Consider the following 25981-nt stretch of genomic DNA (forward strand, 5'->3'; position numbering starts at 1 on the left):
CACCCCTTTGGATCTTCTTTGCCGACGTTTTATATATATAAATATAAAATATAAATAATTAATATAATTATTTATATATTATATTATATTCTTGTGCATAGTAGACTTGTAATTTTTAGTCCGTTGCGTCGGGCGTTGATAGTTGACTCATGTCCTGGTTCCGGATTTTCGAACGTCCTTGCGTACAATTTAATATCTTGTACTTTGCGTTTTGTAACTTGTACTATTATCTTTTTTAGACGTTCTTCATCAATAATTTGAACCACTTGGATTGTATCTTGTACATTTGAGCTTTTTGGTCATTTGCGTCTTCAAATCGTCGTTTTCGCCTTTTGTCTTCGCACTTATTTAATATAAACGATTACAACTTAAAATAGGACAATTACAACTAAATAATTTACATATTGGGAGGATATTGCTACTAAATATATGTTCATTTGGAGCACTATCAGTAACCTACAACTAGTTGTCCACAATTAGATGTACAGAAATAAATCGATAAATATTATCTTGAATCAATCCACGACCCAGTGTATACGTATCTCAGTATTGATCACAACTCAAACTATATATATTTTGGAATCAACCTCAACCATGTATAGCTAACTCCAACATTCACATATAGAGTGTCTATGGTTGTTCCGAAATATATATAGATGTGTCGACATGATAGGTCGAAACATTGTATACGTGTCTATGGTATCTCAAGATTACATAATATACAATACAAGTTGATTAAGTTATGGTTGGAATAGATTTGTTACCAATTTTCACGTAGCTAAAATGAGAAAAATTATCCAATCTTGTTTTACCCATAACTTCTTCATTTTAAATCCGTTTTGAGTGAATCCAATTGCTATGGTTTCATATTGAACTCTATTTTATGAATCTAAACAGAAAATGTATAGGTTTATAGTCGGAAAAATAAGTTACAAGTCGTTTTTGTAAAGGTAGTCATTTCAGTCGAAAGAACGACGTCTATATGACCATTTTAGAAAACATACTTCCACTTTGAGTTTAACCATAATTTTTGGATATAGTTTCATGTTCATAATAAAAATCATCTTCTCAGAATAACAACTTTTAAATCAAAGTTTATCATAGTTTTTAATTAACTAACCCAAAACAGCCCGCGGTGTTACTACGACGGCGTAAATCCGGTTTTACGGTGTTTTTCGTGTTTCCAGGTTTTAAATCATTAAGTTAGCATATCATATAGATATAGAACATGTGTTTAGTTTATTTTAAAATTCAAGTTAGAAGGATTAACTTTTGTTTGCGAACAAGTTTAGAATTAACTAAACTATGTTCTAGTGATTACAAGTTTAAACCTTCGAATAAGATAGCTTTATATGTATGAATCGAATGATGTTATGAACATAATTACTACCTTAAGTTCCTTGGATAAACCTACTGGAAAAGAGAAAAATGGATCTAGCTTCAATGGATCCTTGGATGGCTCGAAGTTCTTGAAGCAGAATCATGACACGAAAACAAGTTCAAGTAAGATCATCACTTAAAATAAGATTGTTATAGTTATAGAAATTGAACCAAAGTTTGAATATGATTATTACCTTGTATTAGAATGATAACCTACTGTAAGAAACAAAGATTTCTTGAGGTTGGATGATCACCTTACAAGATTGGAAGTGAGCTAGCAAACTTGAAAGTATTCTTGATTTTATGAAACTAGAACTTTTGGAATTTATGAAGAACACTTAGAACTTGAAGATAGAACTTGAGAGGGATCAATTAGATGAAGAAAATTGAAGAATTAAAGTGTTTGTAGGTGTTTTTGGTCGTTGGTGTATGGATTAGATATAAAGGATATGTTATTTTGTTTTCATGTAAATAAGTCATGAATGATTACTCATATTTTTGTAATTTTATGAGATATTTCATGCTAGTTGCCAAATGATGGTTCCCACATGTGTTAGGTGACTCACATGGGCTGCTAAGAGCTGATCATTGGAGTGTATATACCAATAGTACATACATCTACAAGCTGTGTATTGTACGAGTACGAATACGGGTGCATACGAGTAGAATTGTTGATGAAACTGAACGAGGATGTAATTGTAAGCATTTTTGTTAAGTAGAAGTATTTTGATAAGTGTATTGAAGTCTTTCAAAAGTGTATAAATACATATTAAAACACTACATGTATATACATTTTAACTGAGTCGTTAAGTCATCGTTAGTCGTTACATGTAAGTGTTGTTTTGAAACCTTTAGGTTAACGATCTTGTTAAATGTTGTTAACCCAATGTTTATAATATCAAATGAGATTTTAAATTATTATATTATCATGATATTATCATGTATGAATATCTCTTAATATGATATATATACATTAAATGTCTTTACAACGATAATCGTTACATATATGTCTCGTTTAAAAATCATTAAGTTAGTAGTCTTGTTTTTACATATGTAGTTCATTGTTAATATACTTAATGATATGTTTACTTATCATAGTATCATGTTAACTATATATATATCCATATATATGTCATCATATAGTTTTTACAAGTTTTAACGTTCGTGAATCACCGGTCAACTTGGGTGGTCAATTGTCTATATGAAACATATTTCAATTAATCAAGTCTTAACAAGTTTGATTGCTTAACATGTTGGAAACATTTAATCATGTAAATATCAATCTCAATTAATATATATAAACATGGAAAAGTTCGGGTCACTACATTAAGTCCGTCAAATGATATCAATGCACGCATTTGACACCACTAAAACTATCTCTGCATCGACTTAATTTTGCTTCGAACTTCATCAGAACTCAAAACTAAGGCTTATTCGATCATCAATAGCCTAGGTCCAGATATTGTTCAACTAACCTTACTATGTCGGAAAAGTCTACCATCGGTCCACAGTTCATCGAAAATCACATTCATCGTCAAACAACACTGGATCTAACGCTCGATACATCTCTTCTGACTCTCGAAACTACTATATGATTTACTACAATGTATTTTCGTTGGCCAGACGTAATACATCATTCTAAATCACACTTTCATTTCGAGTATTTCGGAACAAGATCTTAATAGAGTTTATCAATACAACACGGTCTATTTTCTCAAGTCACTGGTAGTTATAAATCTCCACTATATCCCAAACTAATAGATTTTACAATCTAAGGCTATCAGAACCGCAAAAGTCTTGAAAGAAAACACCTAACTCGGTTCTAGTTCGATCTTAATTCTACTAAGTCCTCTTTAGTAACCACATTAGTAACTCTGATCCAACATCCAATAAACTATACCTACTTACTTCGTCTTATTTGCAAATGCTATTATTGTCCGTCCTCGACCTTACATTCAAATCTTCAAAAGAAAAAAATATTCACAACGGTCACTATCGAACTACCAGATCAATGATTCTACCTTAACAGTAATATGATCAATGTTCTAATCACGTCTCCCGACCTAGTCAAGATTCATCATAATTCAGCTTGAACTGAATTTCTATTCCCGTTAAGGTCTTCTCTACTTCCAAGAAAGTCCCTAAACGAACGTCTCACATACTGACATCTAATGAGTCATATCAATTCACAAAAAAAATCAACAACTTCTCAGGACAACTCTACAGGTCCTACTTAGCTAGTCAAATCCTGCAACAGTACATCCAGGCTAATAATACTCCTCACATAACGACAAAACACAGTTTTCCTATTTTCAGTCAAGACTACATGGAAAACTCCATTCAAACTTACTTCCTAAAGGTCACCACTAACTCACATTAGTCTATGGTAGGAAAACGATTCTTCAAAGTTTTACTACGACCACAATCATCTAAACCAAAAGTCAACATCATACGTGACACGCAAACCACCTACATATGACAACAACAAACAGGGTCCGGATCCTCTTATGAGAAGACAAGGAAACTACTTCTCTATTTTAATCCTTACGGGCCACTACGTGTGTCCCGTCGATCCATGGGAAGGAATTACATTTCACCTAAGTCCAACACAACTAGTCCCGTCATACAACAATATCATAGGGTCCATCATCTACTGGTTCAGTCACGGTCGACAAGCATGAAATCTACACTTCACATAGTTACACAAAAGGTTTCGGGACCTTCACCAATCATCAAGGGATCACTACCCTAATCAGTCTCTATGGGTCACTACACGTGTCCCAACAGTCAATGGTAAAGATAAGACTTCATATTCGTCTTGGTTAATACTACAAATTATTCACCTCAATTCTTCCAGTCTAGGCCAACAGTAGTCTCACGTATGGTATAACAGGCCATATAACAACAATTCACCACAGCATGACACAATATTCCAAAGGTCGTGTCTATAAAGTCTTACAGAACATAGCAGTCAGTCTAAGGGAATAAAATCCCGATAGTGGCAAGGGTAGTTCCAGATACATTCGTCGTAACTAGATCCGTTAATTATCATCTACTTCTATCTTACATGAATAATTACTCAATCGCAACTAGAATCACTAATCATCACATATTATCATTACAACAAATACACAATTTGACAAAGGCATGAACACAATCTACAGGTTCAATAATAATAATAGTTACACTAATGTAACGAGAATGTACCTTTATGAATAAGAAGACATCTTCTGTTTCTATCAACACCTCGATCGCACCCGCACCCTTAACCCTCATCAACTCTGCAACTGAATCCTCACCATTGGAGCCACGTCAACTAATACTCGTCAAATCCTTCATCTAAATCGGCATAAAAATGCATCCACCGAAGTTCTGTCAGCACTGAGGGTCAACGGGGCACCAGCAGGGTGGAATCGATCTTCATACCTGTCTTATCACCACAACTCACACACAAAAGCTTAGTAGATAATCTGTTAGTTTCCGCCAACTAACTCGTCAATACCTACTTCACTCACTTAACCCACCCCCAAGATATGTTTGACTCGACACACGGTTTGGGAACATGTCACTTCCGTGCGCATGCTGCCAAACCTACGCTCTGATACCAACTTATAACACCCCTGATTTGATTTTTTTTTTTAAATACAGCGGAAGACCTGGTTATAATATATATATATATATATATATATATATATATATATATATATATATATATATATATATATATATATATATATATATATATATATCATATAAAATCCACTTGATTATAATATACACGTTGATATTTATAAGTCTGGGTGTTATATTAAATATTACAATAACTTTTAATATAAAGGACACGACATCAGAGTTTCCAGCTTTGTCAAACATATCTTCCAGCATCCCATCTTCACCCTGATAACTAGAATACAACAAAATCCATAACCTGTAGGGAATATGTGGGGGATTAGCACGAAGCTAAGTGAGTGCAACTAACTACATGCAATAGTATACAGGAACCGTCATACTAATCATGTCACAAAGTCTAACACACAAACATCACCCAAGTGCCGTCTACAGAGACTCTGGCGGCTCGGCCAAACCATTAACCACCAGCTAATCGGACTGGGGCTTACCAGAAGTTCCTCCACCACCGTATGTGTATATATAATCCACACGCGACGGACGCGTCATTCACATATACATACACCACGATTGTCTAGGCCACCACATGAGGAACCCAACTCGCAGGTTGATCTCTCCTACCGAGGCCACCACACAATAGGGACGCACTGGGCTCCAGCAGACAAGCATCAACCAACATGCAGTTATCACAATGTACTAACTAACCACAATAATAAGTATATCTAACAAGCATGGCAGTCATAATATAACATGCTACTATATACTATATTCTCCAGTTAGTCTCACTCACCGATACCGACATCACTCGGTAGTCTAATGTCACCGAGTCTTCTCCTCGTCAGTATCACCTGAAAACAACGCTCACAAGTTAGTTATAATATCTTGATCATCAATATACAAACGGGCAGCATAACGGCTAAAAATCAACACTTAGTAAAATATTTTACTGTCAAAGACACTCGGTCGACTGTCAGAGACAGTCGGCCGACTGTCTACAATCACTCGGTCGAGTGTCTAGTCACTCGGTCGATGGTCTCTAACAGACAAACTAGGCCGTGGGTCTCACACACTCGGTCGATGGTCGAGTCGGTCGGTCGAGTGTCTCGAGACACTCGGCCATGGGTGTTTATCTGCAGAAGCTGAAGAACAATGTGACGGGTTTCACCCAAATTCAACCAATTCTTGCTCTAGAGCTCGATTACGACCTCAAAACTGACCAAATCAAGGACACTAAACATGTAGAAACATAAACCCACAAGATTTGGACTCAAACAACATCAAATCTAACCATTTTGACCCAAATTACACACTTTGTAAAAACTAACACAAAAACTCCATTTTCTCAAAGATTAAAGCATGAAACCTTGTAATTCTTACCTCAAAAGATTCAGTAATTCACAAGGAACAAGAAGATGTGAACGATTCAAGCTCTAGATCAAAGATTAGTACTTAGGGTTTTGATGTAGGTGAAAGATAAAGAACGAGGTGTTTGGTGAATTTTCTAGAAATGGTAAGAACATAGCTCACTAGTCACTTAATTTAGGCTAATTCCCACACTGTGCGATACACGGGTATTTATCAGTTATTTGATATCTTTCGTACATCATTTGGTAACCCAAACGAAGTCCAAATTAAATAAACAAACCTTTTATGTGACCCTGGTCACAAACCGGTTCTATCCACATCATTGAATAAAAATTAATGTAACATTAAAAATAAAAGCATATAATAACACCACACACCCTGAGGGCAAAATAGTAATCTAACAGCTAGGCCCGTTTCGAGGGTGTTACCAGGTTTCTCTTGTTAAAAAAATTAATATTGAAGATGATGAGTTGCTAAATATGGAGAACACACAACTTATTATGTTTGGAAAAGCTACTATTCCTTCTCAAATCCCGTTTCTAAATCGTATGTGGCATGATGAGGGTTGTTTAATCCTTATCTGTCCAGTATTTGGGTGGTACGTGGGTATGGATCGAATTTCCTAATATTGAAACTCGTGATAATTTCTGCAAAAATTTGCTTGTCCGCAACTCTATTTCGAAAATCTGTCCATACTCTGACTCGTTTTCGATCAAAGATAGAGTTATTTGGTTAGAGATTGCAGGTTTGCCTGCGAGAGCATGGAATTATGATGTCTTCAATAGGATTGCTTTTCATTTTGGGAGGGTTCTCTTTCAGGACTCTAATCTAGAAGATAAAAAGGGGAATGGTAGAGTCTGCATTTTGACCTCTAATCTTGAGCCCATTCATGAACGTGCTATAATTACGGTTCTCAAAAAAGATTATTCTATACTTGTGAAAGAAGCAGAAGATTGGAACCCATCCATTCTAAAGGTATCGTGTGAATCTTCCTTCGATAAGTCAGAGGAGGATGTTGCCTCTATAGGCGATTGTTCGAATAATGATAGCCATAATGATCTTGAAGAAGGTGAAGTGGTAAAAGATACCTTTGATGACCATATTTTTAATGTACCTAATGTTACTGATCTCACGTCTGATGCGACAACTCCTGTCTGTAAGGTTACACTTAAACAAGTAGAGATAGATGATGGTATTGGGTCTGAATCGAAAGTTCGAACTCATGCGGAACCTGAGGTGTCGCCACAGCCGGATGCTAACCTGGGTATGGATTCGAATGTTGACTATATTAACACCCCTAAGGTTTCATCAGCACAAGGATCATTTTCTCTTTCGAAACCTCCTGGTTACACTAGTAAGCGTTTCTATTCTCCTAAATTCTCTAATGGAATGCCTGTTTTTTCTTCGGATCATTCTGTTATTGCGAAACCTGTCTCCTCACTTGGGCTAGCTGAGCAATTTGATAATATTATCTCTGTCGGGTTATCACTTGGATACGATATGAAAGGTAGCCAAGCAGATCTTAAAGAGTTGCTTCTTAGAAAGGGTGCTAACAAATCGATTTAATGAATATTTTGTCCATTAATATTGGTGGAGGAGCGAGTTTCAATTATAAGCAATCTTGGATTCGTGGTTTATGTAACGAATATAAAATTGATGTTTTAGGTATTCAAGAAACAAAGTTAACTAAGTTAGATGTGTTTATTGCCCGTTCTTTTTGGGGTAATAATTCTTTTGAGGTGGCTAGTTCATGTGCTCGAGGCAGATCGGGGGGTCTTCTTACGTTTTGGGATCCCTTGAGCTTCTATAAATCGTGTATTTTTTCATATGACAATGTTCTGATTGTTGAAGGTTCTCGTCCTTGCTCTCAAAACAGAAGCTTCATTGTCAACGTGTATGCTCCTCAAGATAGGGCTTCCAAAAACAGATTATGGAAACTCATCTCTGATTTCATTCATAATAACAGTGGGGATTTTTTCATCTTTGGAGATTTTAACTCAGTAAGGGGCGCTCATGAACGGTTTGGTTTGACTTTTTGTCCGCTTTCGGCTACCGAATTTAATGATTTCATCTCTACCTCCTGCCTTGTCGATTTCCCAATGGGTGGTAGGAATTTTACAAGATCTAGCAAGTCTTGTGATAGTCGTGCCAAACTTGATCGTTTTCTTCTATCTAATAGCGTAATGGACTCATGCCTAGATTTAGTGGGGCATATTCTCCCCAATTTGTGGTCGGATCACTGCCCCATTGTAATTTTCAATGAACATTTGGATTACGGGCCTACGTCTTTCAAGTTATTCGCATCTTGGTTTTTAATGGATGGTTTTGAAAAGGTTATTCAAGATGTTTGGAACGATTCTTCTATAGCTGCTGATTGTGTGGGGATCAACCCTTTTTTTGTGTTCAAAAATAAACTGAAACATGTTAAACTGAAACTAAAAGAGTGGAGTAAAATTAAATTGGCTTCATGTGGTGCTCGTAAGAAGCTTCTGCTATCCTCTATTGATCAGATCGATAACGATTTAGCGAATGGAGGTGATCGAATTCAGCTTTCCAGGGAGAAGGTTTTGGCTAAGAGATCTTGCTTTTATTGACAAATCAGAAAGGATGAACGTTGCGCAAAAAAATAAGAAACTATGGAATACTTATGGGGATGAAAACTCATCTTTTTTTCATGCCTCTATTAATCAATCAGAAAAGAAAAAAAAACTTGCGGTTACAGGAGTGATGTCGAATGGGTTATGGGTCAATTTACCATCACAAGTGAAGAATACTTTTTTAATGTTTTTCAAAGACAAGTTTAATTGGTGCAAGTCTATTAGTATTTCTAGACCGAGTACACATCTTCGTAAGTTACCTCCAGCGCTTGCTCTTTCTTTGGAGGATCAATTCTCGGAGGAAGAAATTAAACGAGCGGTTTGGGATTGTGGGGACGACAAAGCTCCAGGCCCCTATGGATTCTCGTTTCGGTTTATAAAAAAATTCTGGGATCTGTTAAAATCGGACGTCTTTGCTTTTATTAACAACTTCTACACTTCAAGTTTTATTCCCAAAGGTTGCAATTCTTCGTTTTTCTCCCTTTTTCCTAAGGTTGATAATCCCTTGTACGTGAAAGACTATCGGCCTATTAGTCTGATTGGAGTTCAATATAAGATTCTGGTCAAACTTCTTGCAAATCGTTTGGCAAAAGTTATTGATCATGTTATCAGCAGGGAACAATTCGCTTTTATTAAAGGGCGTCAAATTCTTGATGGCCCTTTGATGATTAATGAAACTATAGATTGGTGTAAAAGGAAAAAGAAATGTGCCATGCTTCTCAAAGTTGATTTTGAGTATCAATTATAACTAGGGATACACAAAGATAAAAGATTAATAATGATTAGACAACAATCATTCCTTCGAATTGAATCAAACACCTAACGATTACACGTAAAATGATTAGCTTTACACGGTACAATTTCAACATTTGAACTACATGATCACCCAACACAGGGTTCGACCAACTAAAACCATGGTCAATCGCATTGCTTTCAATGAAATTACACTAATCGGTCTTTATTGGCCCGAAGTTCCTATTAAACATGATTCATGGCCACGAGTTATGAAATGGTCAGGACCTATCAAAGGCTTGTTATAACCACTTTCGGGCCTGGTCATTTGTAAATATATACTCAGAATAAGTGGTGAAGACAATATTTTGGATTTTCCTCTATGCAACTTAAAACAAACTCACAAATGTTTCTTACACAATTAAAAAGATGCTTATTGACAACACTTCTACACTACATTTTGGCCTTGTGGGAAAGGAGTTACAACATTATCATACGTCTGCAAATGATTTGCTGAAAGAATAAATGTCCTTTTTAGTGATCACGTATAATGCTAGATATTTGGGCTAAAGAGGGAGTCGTTCAGGATGATTCAAGGAGACGATGCTTAAAGAGCGTGGAAGACTGGAAGTAACAAAACAAGACTCCAACCCAACCTGATTGGGTTCGATCCGTTTTAAAAAGCTGACCCATTTGGGTCCGGCCCATTTAGACCCAAACCCGTTTGGGTTCGACCCAAACCCGACCAGACCCAGCCTGATTGCCAGGTATAGTGGAAGTAAGAAATAAACTGCCAAAAAAAAGACTCCGAAATATGCTTCTTCATAAACTGCTGTTCTTGGAGATAGGGATGGCAGAAAAACGTACCGGATGGAGATACCCGAAACCCAATATTTTTAGGCCGGTTCGGGCCGCGTAAATGGGTCTAGGGCTGGATATGGGGATGGTTTTTAGTTTTTTCGCGAGTTTGGGTGCGGGTATGGTTGTAGACACAAACCCGATTACCAGGCTCATATACCCGGAAAAATATCCGATTCCATATACCCGACCCATATACCCAATTACCCGGCCCGTATACCCGAAAAAAGACCGGAATACCTGTGAGAAAACCCGCTTACCCAATATTTTGTAACTAAATGGGGACCCGGATACTCGTGGGGAACCAGTTAACCCGCTAGTTTGTAACTACATAGGGACCCAACGGGTTTGGGTCAGGGTTTGGGACGGGTTTTTTTAATTGGGTTCGGGTCTAGGATCACCTAAACCCGACCAAAACCCGGCCCGATGACATCACTACTTGGAGGTTTCACCGAGTATATTTGGCTTGCACGCCATAAGCAGCAGAGCTAGCAATTGCTACAATAAGCTTTACAGAGTTAAATGACTTTTCTGAATGACTTTTCAGTCTTCATCCTGCAGCCGATGTGTAGGGAGGGCAAAAATTAAATAGATACAATTGTAGATGTGATTTTATCCAATCCATTTTCATCCCTACCGATGTGTATAAGATATTGGTTGATGCCCTACAAAATGTATCTTGATGCTCCTGTCCATCCACAATTTGATCATAACTCTCAACCAATTATGTGTTTGAAAGCTACAACGATATTTGAAAGCTACAACGATATAAATACGGAGTTTCAAGTAAAATACTTGATCATGTAAACAAACACAAACTGGGTAGAGGGAAGCAGCATATAACCCGACGATCCATATTACTACAATCGGAAAAATGAGTTATCTGAATCGATTCATCGTAGGTCCAATGATGTTTTTACATGGTATATCTCTCTTTCACATATCCAGAAAATAGTGGCTTAAAACTTCATACTCTGTTTACCCAAAATCCAGATTATACTATAAGATTATCACCACACATACCTGCAGAATTGGACGCATAAATTTTAGAAGAGAAAGTGTTGTTAGTCTAACATTAAATTGTCAGATGTCAAAATTATAGCATATCTGCTACAAAAAATAAACATAACTTGAATGTTTGTAATCTAGGGTTAAGTCATTTAGTATGTACAAAAAAAGACTAGCTAGAACCATTGTTGTAAAAAAGCCTGATTACTCCCGGTTAATCCCTGATTACTTCCTTTTTAAGAGGAGTCTGTTCCGATTTTTCAAAATCCGTTTAATTAATCGGCAAACGCCGGTTAATGGGTCAAAATCAGATTTGTTGATCAAAGTCGGTCAAAGTCAAATATGGTCAACATTTAAACATGGATTTAAACTATAATTTAAGAGTTTTTGAACAAATGAACGATTTTTAGACAATCATGTTACAGTTTATGTTTATGCTTATGGTTTTCTTCTATATTTACACATATAATTATGAAATTTAATATGTAAATGTATAAAAAGTACAGCCGATTAATCCCCAAAAATTGCTGTTTACTCCTTCCAAAGTCCCAGACCAATTAATCCCCGAATAGCGAGTTTTGCAACCTTGGCTGTAACTATGCATTCATCAACCTCTCAAATAAAAAATAAAAAGTATACATGACAAATACCCTTAAAATGTTCAAGGAACATGAAAGGCTTAAGAAAAAAATTATGTAACAGCGTAGAATAGAGCAGATAATGTTTCACCTTCACATTCTAAAAAACTCATTCAGCTAACTTACTTCAAGTTTTGAAATAAGAAACAGAATAAATACCATGTCATTTAACAATGAATAAATCCATTTTGCATTAAGACTGTATAAGAAATTTATGTTTATTCCACTCTAAAATTAATCATACTTGGATTTAACAAGGAAAAAAAATGTTACCTTTTGCAGATCTCAGTTAGGTTCCGATATCCGTTGTAGGTGATGAACCACATCAAGACAATAACCAAAGCATCTACCAAATGTTAAGCAAACGAAAGCAATATTAACTGTTTTTCATCTTATACTTGCTTTAGAATTTTAGTATAGTTGGATCTAGGTCAAGAGTTTTCAATGGGTGGTTATTTAATGGGTTACGTTCGTTATAATGCACTTAACTAAGGTCTAATATTTATAGTATGTACCTAATTACTCGGGCGTACATTGTGTGTAAGAAACCAATGTATTTTGGTGACATGTCATCTATATAAGGTGCCACATGGCATCCTTACAAGTTGACACGTCACCAAATACATACAAGGGAAATATATAACAAGTTTCTTAAACACAATGTATGCCTGCCCGAGTAGTTAATAGGTACACACTATGAATATCATACCTTAGCTAAGTGCATTTTGAGTACTTGACCCTTATTTAAACACACAAATATTAAAGCTCAAACTTTACTTTTTTGACCACTAAAAATCTAGAATGGGATCTACTTTACTACTAAAGACCTGAAATATCAAAATGCAGAAGTTAAATATTTACGTTTATGTTATAATTATCAGTCGAATAAAAAAAATGCAAACTGATGAATTAGGATACTGAACAAATAACGCTCCCATGGGTCCAGCATGTATAGACCAAACGTCACATTATAAAGGTAGATTTTGCGTTGAGCCCAGTTCATAGCCATATTGCCAAACCTGAAAACACAAACAAAGCATGATTAAAATCTGCTACTTAAGAACCATCATTTAAAGAATGAGTTACAAGTAAGTATGTACTAAGGCGTGAGATATAATAATTACACAGACACATGGCCTCAAGTAATAAAACTATTAAATGTTCAAACTTAAAAAGTTTTGAATTCCATTTGCAAAACCAAATCAAATTAACAATAAACCATTAGATTATGATGCATCAACATAATTATCAAACACCTTAGGTGTTGTTTGTTTTCCTATCTACAGATCTTATTATGTCTTACGTCTTCATGCACGCAAACATTTTCATTGCAGACAGTTTGTTTTTCTGAAGACATAAAATACAATAATGTCTTATTATGTCTGCAGCCTCGTAGACTTAGAAATATGCTTAGAAATATGCTTCTAAGTGTTGCAGCCTCGTAGACTTAGAAATATGCTTCTAAGTGTTGCAGACAGAACGCAGTTATTTTGCAGACATAAAAACAAACCGTCTTCACTATTTAGCATATAGACCTTTAGACTACATCTTCTTTACAGACATAGTCGGCAGATTTCAGACCAAAACATTTTAAAAAACAAACAGCAATAATATCAATTATATCAGATATTATTGCTTGTTCATCCAGATTACAAGATACATCAGTTGAGATCTAAGCTCTTAATACAGATTACAGATGCATAACACAATTAAAATCCATTTGTATACAAAACTAAACCTAACTGATTAATGCAATCGACACGGAAACAGAGTAAACTACGACCTAATTGGTTAGTATGATCAATAATTTACAATTCCGTCAGCATACAAAAGGGGAAAAGCCACAAGTTATGTTAATTGTTAAATATACTCGCAATATGCAATATCTAAATACATATAAATAGACACGAAACCTGTAATTGAGATCAGTTTGAATTAAAAATAGAAAGAATTATGCAGCGAAGGTTTCAGTTTTTTAGATGCTCTGATGAAGTCTGGTGTCAAAATAACACCAGCAGATCAAATCAAACTTGTATTACTGTAATAAAGACATATTACATAATTAGCCCTTAAGGTAAGGTATATTGTAATTATTACACCTTTGAGTTTGATAGTTTTCTAAAAGCAGTGATATGTGAAAATTTAGATCCTTAAATTTTTCTTGGATGAATAGATCTTTTTGACCTTGGTGGAAAACTGGGAACATATTTATTCATACAGATAAAATGACTTTATGATCTTTATATATATATATATATATATATATAGTGGTAGGATCAAGAGGTAAGTAACTAATCGGGGGGAAGCAAATTTTTTATTTTTATTTTTTGAAAAAACTTTGTTCACGAACATTATAGATGGGATGAAAATATGAACATTTACTAGAGACACTTTGTGATAAATGTTTTTATTTTGGCGGGAAAATGCTCGAAGAAGTAATATATAACAATTATCGTGTTTTTCGTGTGATGACCCGGGAATTTTCGATCAAATTTAAACTTTAATCTTTATATGTTTCCGACACGATAAGCAAAATCTGTAATGCTGAGTCTCAAAAGTTTTGAAATCTATATTCATGTAATCAATTACCCTTTGACCATGCCTGACGATTCACGAACAATTATGTGTAAACAAATATATATACATATACATATGTGTGATTTTTAAATTGAGAAATATTAATAAAACATTGAACGGATTAGTTGATATGAATATAAGCTATGAGATCTATTTTATGAACTTAGAAATGCTATTAAGGTATTGAATGAATAATACTTTACATGAACGTATATGTTCGATGTAAGTTTATCGATGAAATTAAAAGATAATATCAAATGATTGAATTATCAGATACATTGAATTATGATTACGAGTCTCTGTTATGAGGTCCACTTTGAATTAGGAAACCCTTACTTTTTAACGGTATTCAGAAATTTAGTAAAATGACTCACATGTAAGAACAAAAGTGTTATTATTGAGGATTAGACAAAGGTTAGTGGAGAATTGAATTTCATAATACTTGATTAAATCTATTTTTCAAATGTGCGAAAACGCTTTACAATATAATAGAACTCGAATATTTAAGATATCTGTGATTGAATAATGTGAGATGAAATATTGATTGTAGATAACTTACAACGTGTATTTAAAACGTGTTTACAAATATTGGAGATACATACATAGTTTCAAATTAGGTAACACTTGATTAAATTGATATTTAGATATGTCATCTAGGACATTTGATAAATGTTGGCGCATAAATAGATTACGCCAAATTAAGTATTAAATTATAAACAATACGTGTTATATTATTTTCCAAACAAAATTTAACACGAACTTTGAGATGTAATTAAATATTATATCATTACATAAATATTTTTTCATTACTCATGATATGTACAAGATTATATTTTAAAATGAATATATATATATATATATATATATATATATATATATATATATATATATATATATATATATATATATATATATATATATATATATATATATATATATATATATATATTAATTTAGTCATAAAACGTCCTGATTTAAAATAATATATTTTGATAAATAACGAGTCACTAATTTATAGAAGTAAATGACCACAATGCTCAATTTTATAAGTTACATTTTTTATAAGATAAATTATTGATGAGTAAGTCAAATTATTAATAAGAGTACACGTCGTGTAACGTAAAAGGCTAGTTTTCTAAACGTACGAAAGTGCGCTCGAAAAACTGAAAGTGGTACATGAGTCGAGTGACAACGTCCGTGTCATTTGAGTAAAAATTACATTTTTATCATAAACATAAATATAATATAATATATAATTAATTATATAAATTAAATATATTAAATATATAATATTAAAAAAAAACGATGGCCGCCCATGTTGTAAAATGAATTGGAGCTGTTGGGAGTGACCATGCAATCGCATGGTTGTAGCTCACAAACTCCATGCGATTGCATGGTGGTTAGGTGAGAGTGAAATTGCTTTAAAGTTCGATTTTTTTCGCGAATTGTGAATCAGTTTTTCATTTCCTATCTCTCTGTCTATCTAAGTACTCCGTATATATATATATATATATATATATATATATATATATATATATATATATATATATATATATATATATATATATATATATATATATATATATATATATATATTTATAAAATTATTATTATTATTAGTAATATTAATTTTATTATTATTAGTATAATTAGGAGCGATATTATTAGTGTATTACATAAAATACTACGACGAGGTTCTGCTCACATGTTTTCCAAAAATGGGTTTTTATTAGTGGGATAGAGCTAAGGAAATTATGGGTTATAGCTTTGGATATTATGGGTAATGTTCGAGGGTTATGCTCGTGAGGTCAAACTAGTGTTTACCATCTCCGTTGCGTCTACGTACCTTTCCTGCAATATTGAATCTCAATATTGATACGTGAGTACTCGTAAATTAATTTTTACATATTAATAGTGTATCCCAGACTAGTGCTCGAGAAAATAGGATTATACATGCTTGTACTTTTTATATTGCCCTTAGATAGATTATGTTGAATCCTGAATTAGTTATATATGCGGTTGAAATAAGGTATAAGATATGCATGTTCTTGGAAAGCTAGCGAAAAATTAAGAACTTTTCCTTTAGATACCAAATGGTTTTGACGGATGGATTAGAAGTTATCGTCAAATGAATTTTTGTATTATTATTAAAAATGATTATTATTATCGTCGTTATTATCGTCGTTCTAGTTTTTATTTTATTATTATTATTATTATTATTATTATTATTATTATTATTATTATTATTATTATTATTATTATTATTATTATCATTATCTATAAAAAGTTTTATCATTAAAAATTGCTATTTTTATTATTATTACTATCGTTATTATCGTTAAAAGTTATAATTAGTATTGTTATTATTATTATCATTTAAAATAGATATTAGTATTATCATTATCATAACATTTATCATTATTAGTATTATTATAATATTAGTAACACTTAATTATGATTATTACTATTATTATCATTAAAATGAACGCAATATAAAAGACGATTTAAAAGCTATTAACAAATTGACTAGGAAATAATGAGTATGAGTATCATGATGAAATTTAAAGATATTGATTTAGATAAAATTATCATTTTTATCACTATCATTATTAAAAGTATTATTATTAATATTAAAAATATCATCTTTACAAAAATTATTATTTTTAATAGGAATATCATTGTTAATATAAAATTTCATTATTAATAAGAATTATCATATTGTTATAATACCATTTTCGTAAATATAAATATTTTTATTATTTTTAGTAAAATAATAATAATTATTAATACAAAATAATACAACTTTTACTTATTATTATTATCGATGTTATTTTATCAAAGAAAAATGTAATACAAATAATATAATTACCTTAATAAAACCTATCATAACATTTTATGATATTCAATGAACTTTATAAATTTTATTATCTAAGATATATAAAAGTATATTTTTATATAAAGTTTTATTTATTAATAAATGAATTATACTATTTTACTCTAATAAATCTTTTAAAAATATTTAAAATATAAAACGACGATATTTAAACTATATAATAATCATGTATAAATTTTGGAAATCCTTTTTGAGTCAAATTGACTTTTGTTAACTTTTGCATATTAGTCTTGAGCATTAGGATTGTGGTACACTATGACTTAACCTAATTTATTAGACAAATATTGACCAACATATAAATATATATAATAAATTTAGGTTCGTGAATCCAAGGCCAACCTTGCACTTGTTCACTGATGTTATATGTATTTTTACTACAAAATACAGTATGGTGAGTTTCATTTGCCTTTTTACCCTTTATATTTTTGGGCTGAGAATACATGCGCAAGTTTTATAAATGATTTACAAAATAGACACAAGTACGTAAAACTACATTCTATGGTTGAATTATCGAAATTGAATATGCCCCTTTTTATTAAGTCTTGTAATCTAAGAATTAGGGAACAGACACCCTAATTGACGCGAATCCTAAAGATAGATCTATTGGGCCTAACAAACCCTATCCAAAGTACCGGATGCTTTAGTACTTAGAAATTTATATCATATCCGAAGGGTGTCCCGGAATGATAGGGGATATTCTTATATGCATATTGTTAATGTCGGTTACCAGGTGTTCAATCCATATGAATGATATTTTTGTCTCTATTCATGGGACGTTTATTTATGAGAATTGGAAATATGAAATCTTGTGGTCTATTACAATTATGAAATGTTTGTTTATGATAAACTAATGAACTCACCAACTTTTTGGTTGACACTTTAAAGCATGTTTATTCTCAGGTATGAAATAAATTTTTCGCTGTGCTCTTGCTCATCTTAAAGATATTAATTGGAGTCATTCATGACATATTTCAAAAGACGTTGCATTCGAGTCGTTGAGTTCATCAAGATTATTATTAAGTCAATTATAGTAAGATATATTATGAAATGGTATGCATGTCGTCAACCTTAGATGTAATGAAATATTGTCTTTTCAAAAACGAATGCAATGTTTGTAAAATGTATCATATAGAGGTCAAGTACCTCGCGATGTAATTAACTGTTATGAATCGTTTATAATCGATATGGACTTCGTCCGAATGGATTAGGACGGGTCTCTACAGTTGGTATCAGAGCGGTGGTCTTAGCGAACCAGGTCTGCATTAGTGTGTCTAACTGATAAGTCGTTAGGATGCATTAGTGAGTCTGGACTTCGACCGTGTCTGCATGTCAAAAGATTTGCTTATCATTGGTGTCAAAAATCATCTGCTTATCATCCTTAGGAAATTACCTGCTTATCATTCTTAGTCTAAACGCATCTTACTGCATTCATTGCATAGATAGTGTATGGACAAAATTCACATCTTAGCGTATCTACTAATTCATATCTCCGCGTATCTGTTAATGTAAACTTTACCTGTCATATTTCGTAAATTCCTCCGTAATCTACGAGATCTTTTGTCCTATATATATGGATATTCTATATAATTAGAATACCATCCGATATCCGAAAATCATCTCATATCGAAAAATCCTTTATTCAATTACACGAAATGGAACTCGCCACTAGTTCAAGTCCCTCAGATTCTGACATGGAATTCCACTCAAGCTCTGAAAGCAGTGTGACCGGAATGGATCAACCAATCAGTCATCATCTATTCTGGATGAAATGGGGATGGGTTCGTTGCCTCCTCAATCATTGGAGACAAGAAGAAGGTGATCCCTTCCATCCACCAAATTGCCCTCTTGACGATGAACCTGAAGCACTTACCGGCGAACCTGTTCGAGAAACCATTTTCTCTCTCATTTCCAGAGTATCTCGTCATGATTATATATTACATCAAATTCTAGATTTTATTTATCCGCTCGTCCCAACCGACAATCACCCCGGTGTAATAGAAGAATTCAACGAGCTTCGCGCTCGGGTAGTGGCTTTGGAGAATATAGTGCGAAGGTTACAAACACCATCAGCAGCACCAGCAGCATAATCAATGCCGCCAGTAACATCAACATCGCAAGCCTCAATACCCTAAGCACCAGCAGCATCACAGGCATCAACGGTTTCACCATCATCAACATCAACAGTATCATTACCACCACCAACAATCACATCCGCATCACACGCCTCAACATCACAATCTGTACTTCGGATATCAACCTCACACGCACCATAGATACCAAGGAGTATCAATAACAACAAACGATGAAGTAATAGTTCATAACTTCATCGGAGAAACATTCTGTGGTGATTATGTAATCTCTAAAGTCTTAGAGATTATCTATTTCAGCCCTAACCATAAATCAGATGAGTGAACAAAGAGTAGAAACCCTGACAAGAATGGTGCGTAAAGTACAAGCTAGACTTGTTTTACCAACAGCATCAACAGTACCCTTAGCTTCACCAACACAGTCAGTGCTGTCAACATCGTTAGAATCGTCAGCACCTCTAACGTCACAAGCTCCGCCAGTTCAAGAATCACTGTGGAAATCATTACGAATCATACAACGCGTATATTGTATCAATGAGTTATGAATCATTAACTCAGTTCCTCCGAAGAATTTATATCCTATATATAAAATTTTAAACCATAATAAATCTTTCTGTACTAAGCTATTATGTATGGAACTTAACTATCCGGTTAATTCATATTACTAATATGCTACGATGTACATTTTTAGTTAGCAACTCAATCATTGTTAACCACAATCTCTGCTTCAACTTAATGAATTTTATTTCATAATAAATCAAGTGTATTATTTAAATATATGTTTGATTTTTATACTTTCATCATCGATGTACTCGAAACTTTTCAAACAACATCATTCGTACCCTGAGAAGTTCGCAAGAGTTCCACGAACACCAACCTCAGGCACCAACCAAATAACGAAGTATTGATCCATAACTTCATTAATATTCTACGAAGAATATGTGGTCCCTAATAGTTTTGGAAATTACTTATTCTAGCTCAAATCGAAAAGCAAATGAGACTAATATCATATTAACTCCTTAAATCCATGATTTACATCTGAAGAAAATATATATGTAAGTATATTTTCATAAAGATTGTAATTAAAAATTCTCTTGTACAAAAGATTATTTGTGAAATTTTTTTTAACGGGTAGGTAATACCCGAGAGATATATAAATTCACAATTAATATATTACAATCTTCGAATCTGATTCAGCAGTCACCAACTATATTCACTACTTTCACAACAATATACATCCTTTCATAGAAACCAAAACAACTATTCTCATCCAAATTTGAGTACATATTCTGATTTTGACAAATCAAAATCCAAGTCAAGATTTAACAGAAGACGTCACTCTTAGAATTCCTACATCTAGCAAAGCCATACTTTGAATTCAAAACTGTGATAGAACATCACTTCTATTCGTAACACTCAGAAGAATATGAGAAATCATTCGAGATTCATGACGATTTCATCATTTGGATATTGACAATGACAATCTGCATTTAAAACTCTTCGAAAATTCCTAAAGACACTCGAGATGATGATCCAACCACACGATACCCGCGGTCTTGTACCTGAAAAACTCTCGAAACTAAAGTCATAGTTTAACACGTATTAGCGTCATATCATTTATTAGCAAAAAACAACTTTACGATTCTTTTTCAAAGTAGCCAGTTTTGTCACAGCTCCAGCAAGTCAACTTCGACTTTTCAGTCGGACCAATCTTATTATAACCTCGATAGATATGTTTCCTTTCTGCCATCGTTACTGGGGAACCTTTCATTAGCAGTAAGGTTATCAATAACTTCATTACTTGATGGTTTAAGTCTCTCCGAAAAACCATTACATTTGTTCGTTAAAACTCGACCGTATATTCACCCGCATCTTGTAACAAAAACTGACGTACCAATTACTGGGAATTAGCAATCAGTATTTTGAAAATTTTGTAGCGTTTCCACGCCAACAGTTATACATATAACGTCTACCTCCAAGACTTACGGATTTTGATCGTTCCTTAATTGTCACGATTAATTCTAACTAATTACGCAAAATTAACGTTACGCAAGTGAATAAGGAGATACTTTTATGGAGTTTTATGTGTTTACAGGTATTAAAGGTGTTGGCGCAAAAGATCATGCAAAAATGGCATTTTGAGTGAAAGACAGTGGAAGATGGACATGATTTGGAAGCAAAAACAGGAGCAGCTGAATTAACAAAGGCGTAATTTACGCCTGATCTGGCGTAAATTACGCCAGTACACAGATGCCTCTCAGAACAGAAATCACTTGGAGCCGTAAAAATACGCTGAGCAGAAATAACAAAGGCGTAATTTACGCCAAGACTGGCGTAAATTACGCCAGTACAAAATTCCAGAATCCGGGAAAAACGAAAATTAGCTTTTGGATAGAATTTCTTAACCCCTATTTAAGGAGGTCTTTAGGGTTACGAAAAACAACTTTTCCCTACCAGTTTTTGCAGCAGAGAACACCTAAAAACACCAAAAATCTTCAATCAAATCACCATTCTTTCAAGATTCAAGTCAAGATCAAGGTTCAAAGCATCATGCAAACATCAAGGATTTCATTGATTCTCACCACCATCATGCTTGGCTAGTAATCTAATCTTTATCCTTTCCATGAACAATTGAGTTATGTATGATTTCATTCAAGATTATGTGATTTGTGATGTTTAATACTTTTGAATTATAATGTTATGAATCAAGTTGATTGTTGATTAATGCAAGTTCTATACTTTGTTATTGCAAGTTAGATTATTGTGATTTAACAGTGTGTTCTTGATCCAACTTAGTGTTAATTAGATTAGGGATAAAGACACTTTGTCTAGATTGCATAGTTTAATCTCAAGATAATAGAATTAATGAACTTAAGAAGTCTTGTCTATGAGATTTGATCAACAATTGATAAATATAATGCTTGTTTGAATGAATGCATGCTAAATTGGGATTGTGAAAGGATAAAGGCTTTAATCTCATTGTTTACATTTCAATCTTTTCAATTGCACTTTTGTTTAAGTTTAAATTTAAGTAGTAATCAATCTAAGTAGTTTTATAGTTAAGTTAGTTAATCACAAACAACAAACTCTGGAAATTGCTTGCTTGTTGACCATAACTTCCCGTGGAACGAATCCTGCTTACCCTAGCTAAGTTAGAGTAATTAGGCTATTTTTGATTGACCCTTCGACATCGATCAAATTTTGGCACCGCTGCCGGGGAGGTGTGCGCTTGATTTGCAAGCTCTTATTTATTTGCTTTCTTGTTAAACCATAAAAACCATAAAAATCATAAAACCAATAAAAATCAAAAAATATTGTTTTGTTTCTTCTTATTTTTGTCAGTTTTACGCTCGGTGTTCTTGTTTTTGTTGCATTTCAGGTTAGTGTATGCAAACTCGGAGGTTGGGAGACAAAAATCTTAAACCTTTAGACCCGGAAATCGAGAAATCAGCAAAAGCTAATCAAAAAGCTTCAAGAATCCATAAAGGTTCAACAGTGGCTTCAGCATCAAGTCAAGCACAGTTAGAGTCACATACGATTGTTCCACCAAACTCTCCTAAGTCAGATTCCGATACTGAAGAGGAAGTTTTTGAGCAACGAGACGATATGGCTGACCGACCAAGAGGAGTAGACACCTACTACCAACCGGGTGATTTTGAGGATCATTCACCCATTGTTTATCCTGCACAGGCAGGAGGAAACAACCGACGGTTTGAGGTCCGACCTCAACTTATTTCAATCTTGCCAACCTACCGAGGTATGGCTAATGAGGAACCATACGAACACATTACGGAGTTTAATGAGATTTGTGCTACTAATCAGGTAAACGGTTTCACTGATGATGAGGTACGTCTCCGATTATTTCCTTACTCACTTAAGGAAAAGGCAAAAATATGGTTTCTCTCCTTGCCCGCCCGTAGTATTAATACTTGGGCGGAAATGAAAAAACGGTTTTTAGAAGAGTTCTATCCCATAAGTAAAACTTCAGATATGCGTACGCAAATTAAATCCTTTAAACAGTTACCAGGTGAATTATTTCATGAAGCGTATGAACGTCTGGAGGAGTTACTTAGGGCTTGTCCACATCATGAGATACCTAGGTGGGAATTGGTTAAAGTTTTCTATGATAGTCTAGATTCCCAAAACAGGCAGTTTCTTTTGGCCGCTAGTGGGGGGGGGGGGGGGCATTTTTAACTCGACCTAGTGAGGAAGAGTGGACCTTCTTTGAACAGTTAAGCAAGGGTTCAAAGACCCAAGCTTCGGTTAGTCGTAAGCAACCTAGTACATCCTGAGTAAACCATGTTTCCAACTCGGGAAGTTCATCTAGGAATTTAGAGCAAGAATTGGATGACTTAAAAATGCTTATATTTAACAGCCCAAACCAGGGTCTTGCTTGTAATGTTTCGCAGGTACAGGAAGTGTGTGAGATTTGTGGAGATCCTTCTCATTATGCATACGGATGCAGAAATGGGATCCCACCGGTAAATCAACAACAGGTGGAAGAACAAGTTAATGAGGTTCGGGGAAGGCGGTTTGATCCATACTCTAACACATATAACCCAGTTTGGAGAAATCATCCAAATTTTAGTTGGAGTAATAACAACGCGCTGAATGCTAATCAAGGGAACCAATTTAGACCACCGAACAACTTCCAAAATCAGGGTAATTTTCAGAATCAAGGCAACTACCAACGAAACTATCAAAATCCTTACCCTAACAACCGAAACCAAAACAATTACCAAAGTCAGAGCCAAAACCAAAACCACAACCAAAACCAAACTAGTACTTCATCCAACCAACCACCTAACTCGGATACTAAGATGGATGCGTTCATATCCGAAATGCGGAAGATGATAGAGGTGCAAAATAAGTCGATTGGTGCGTTGGCCAAGGAAATAGGTAATGTTGCGGAAAGTAAGGGTAATCGGGAACCAGGAACCATTCCAAGCTATACGGTTTTGAATCCAAATCACAAAGAGCAAGGAAAAGGTCATAGTGTTAATATGGTAGGTACCTTGAGAAGCGGGAAAAAGTATGATAATAAAGTTGGTGAAACAGAGGTAAAGCAACCGGAAGCAAGTAAGTCTCCAATTGTTCTTGACGAGGAGGAGGTAAGTGAAATTGATAACAATGGGGAGGGGGTGAAATTGACCGAACCTACTGTTACTAAGACCGAGAAAATGGAGACGGAATCAAAAACCGTCCCATTTCCTAAGGCCCTAGAGTCCCCGAATCAATTCCCTTATGGGAAAAAGGGACCTCAGCAAGAGGACATGTGGGAAACTTTTCAGCAGGTTAAAATAAATTTACCCCTTCTTGATGCTATTAGACAAGTTCCTTCTTATGCTAAATTTTTGAAGGACCTTTGCACTCAAAAGAGAAAGCAAAGGGCAAACTTACCTAAGAAAGTGGAGTTAACCGAGCACCTAAGTGCGGTTGTCTCGGGAACACTTCCACCTAAGTTTAAAGACCCAGGGACTCCCTTGATAGCTGTGACCGTAGGGAATGTGAATGTTAAAAAGGCGTTATTGGACTTAGGTGCTAGCATTAATATTTTACCTTCTTGTCTAGTTGACCGACTTGAATTGGGCCTAATGAAACGAACCGATATAATTATCCAATTAGCGGACCAATCAATTAAAATGCCTAGGGGATACTAGAGGATGTAATAGTAAAAGTGGAGGATTTCTATTACCCGGTAGACTTTGTTGTTATGGATATTGAGCCTAGGAATAGAGATACCCAACCCACTATAATTTTGGGACGCCCGTTCTTGGCCACCATTAATGCTCACATTAATTGTAGAACGGGTGCCATGGACATATCCTTCGGTAACCGCAAGATGAGGATTAACATCTTTAATTCTCTTCGTGCACCGGATGTCCATGAGTGCTATAGGATAGATGTGATTGATGAGTTAGTTGATAAGCATACTTCTCACCTAATAACCGACAACCCAGTAGAGATATTTTGTTTAGGTGAGGAAGAGGATGTCGAGTGTGAAGAGGTCAAAGCGGTAGAATTAGCAGTAGCAAGTACAATGGATTCTAGGTTGCCACCGTGGACTCATAAATATGAGCCACTGCCTAAATCCATTGATACTAACACGAGACCTTCACTAGAGTCACCACCGACTCTTGAGTTAAAACCATTACCGTCTCATTTGAAATATGCGTTTTTGGGAACTAACGGCACTTTGCCAGTTATTATTGCTTCAGA

At 34.3% G+C, this 25981-nt stretch overlaps 3 protein-coding genes across 3 annotated transcripts; 2 read left to right on the plus strand and 1 right to left on the minus strand.

Annotated features, from left to right (window-relative positions):
* The first annotated feature begins 7937 nt into the window (after positions 1-7937).
* On the plus strand, positions 7938-8966 carry LOC139868032 (uncharacterized). The gene has a single exon (XM_071856369.1). It carries the CDS (start codon positions 7938-7940, stop codon positions 8964-8966), a length of 1029 nt encoding a protein of 342 aa, XP_071712470.1.
* A 3508-nt stretch (positions 8967-12474) lies between these two features.
* LOC139867208 (uncharacterized) lies at positions 12475-14215 on the minus strand. The gene is made up of 3 exons (XM_071855540.1): positions 14119-14215; positions 13124-13224; positions 12475-12551 (listed from the first exon to the last, which is right to left on the minus strand). Exons 2-3 carry the CDS (start codon positions 13212-13214, stop codon positions 12475-12477), a joined length of 168 nt encoding a protein of 55 aa, XP_071711641.1. The 5' UTR covers positions 13215-13224; positions 14119-14215.
* Positions 14216-23149: 8934 nt separating this feature from the next.
* LOC139868033 (uncharacterized) lies at positions 23150-25422 on the plus strand. Its single transcript, XM_071856370.1, has 2 exons — positions 23150-23910; positions 24228-25422. Exons 1-2 carry the CDS (start codon positions 23150-23152, stop codon positions 25420-25422), a joined length of 1956 nt encoding a protein of 651 aa, XP_071712471.1.
* Positions 25423-25981: the final 559 nt, after the last annotated feature.

The sequence above is a fragment of the Rutidosis leptorrhynchoides genome, chromosome 9, assembly GCF_046630445.1.
Source record: "Rutidosis leptorrhynchoides isolate AG116_Rl617_1_P2 chromosome 9, CSIRO_AGI_Rlap_v1, whole genome shotgun sequence".
Lineage (NCBI taxonomy): Eukaryota > Viridiplantae > Streptophyta > Magnoliopsida > Asterales > Asteraceae > Rutidosis > Rutidosis leptorrhynchoides.

Coding starts and splice junctions, on each gene's coding strand:
- LOC139868032 (XM_071856369.1), top strand. CDS start 7,938: ATGAATATTTTGTCCATTAATATTGGTGGAGGAGCGAGTTTCAATTAT.
- LOC139868033 (XM_071856370.1), top strand. CDS start 23,150: ATGCAAACTCGGAGGTTGGGAGACAAAAATCTTAAACCTTTAGACCCG. Junction 23,911..24,227: donor AGTCTAGATTCCCAAAACAG/GCAGTTTCTTTT, acceptor ATACGGATGCAG/AAATGGGATCCCACCGGTAA.
- LOC139867208 (XM_071855540.1), bottom strand. CDS start 13,214: ATGGCTATGAACTGGGCTCAACGCAAAATCTACCTTTATAATGTGACG. Junction 12,552..13,123: donor ATGGGAGCGTTATTTGTTCA/GTATCCTAATTC, acceptor AACATTTGGTAG/ATGCTTTGGTTATTGTCTTG.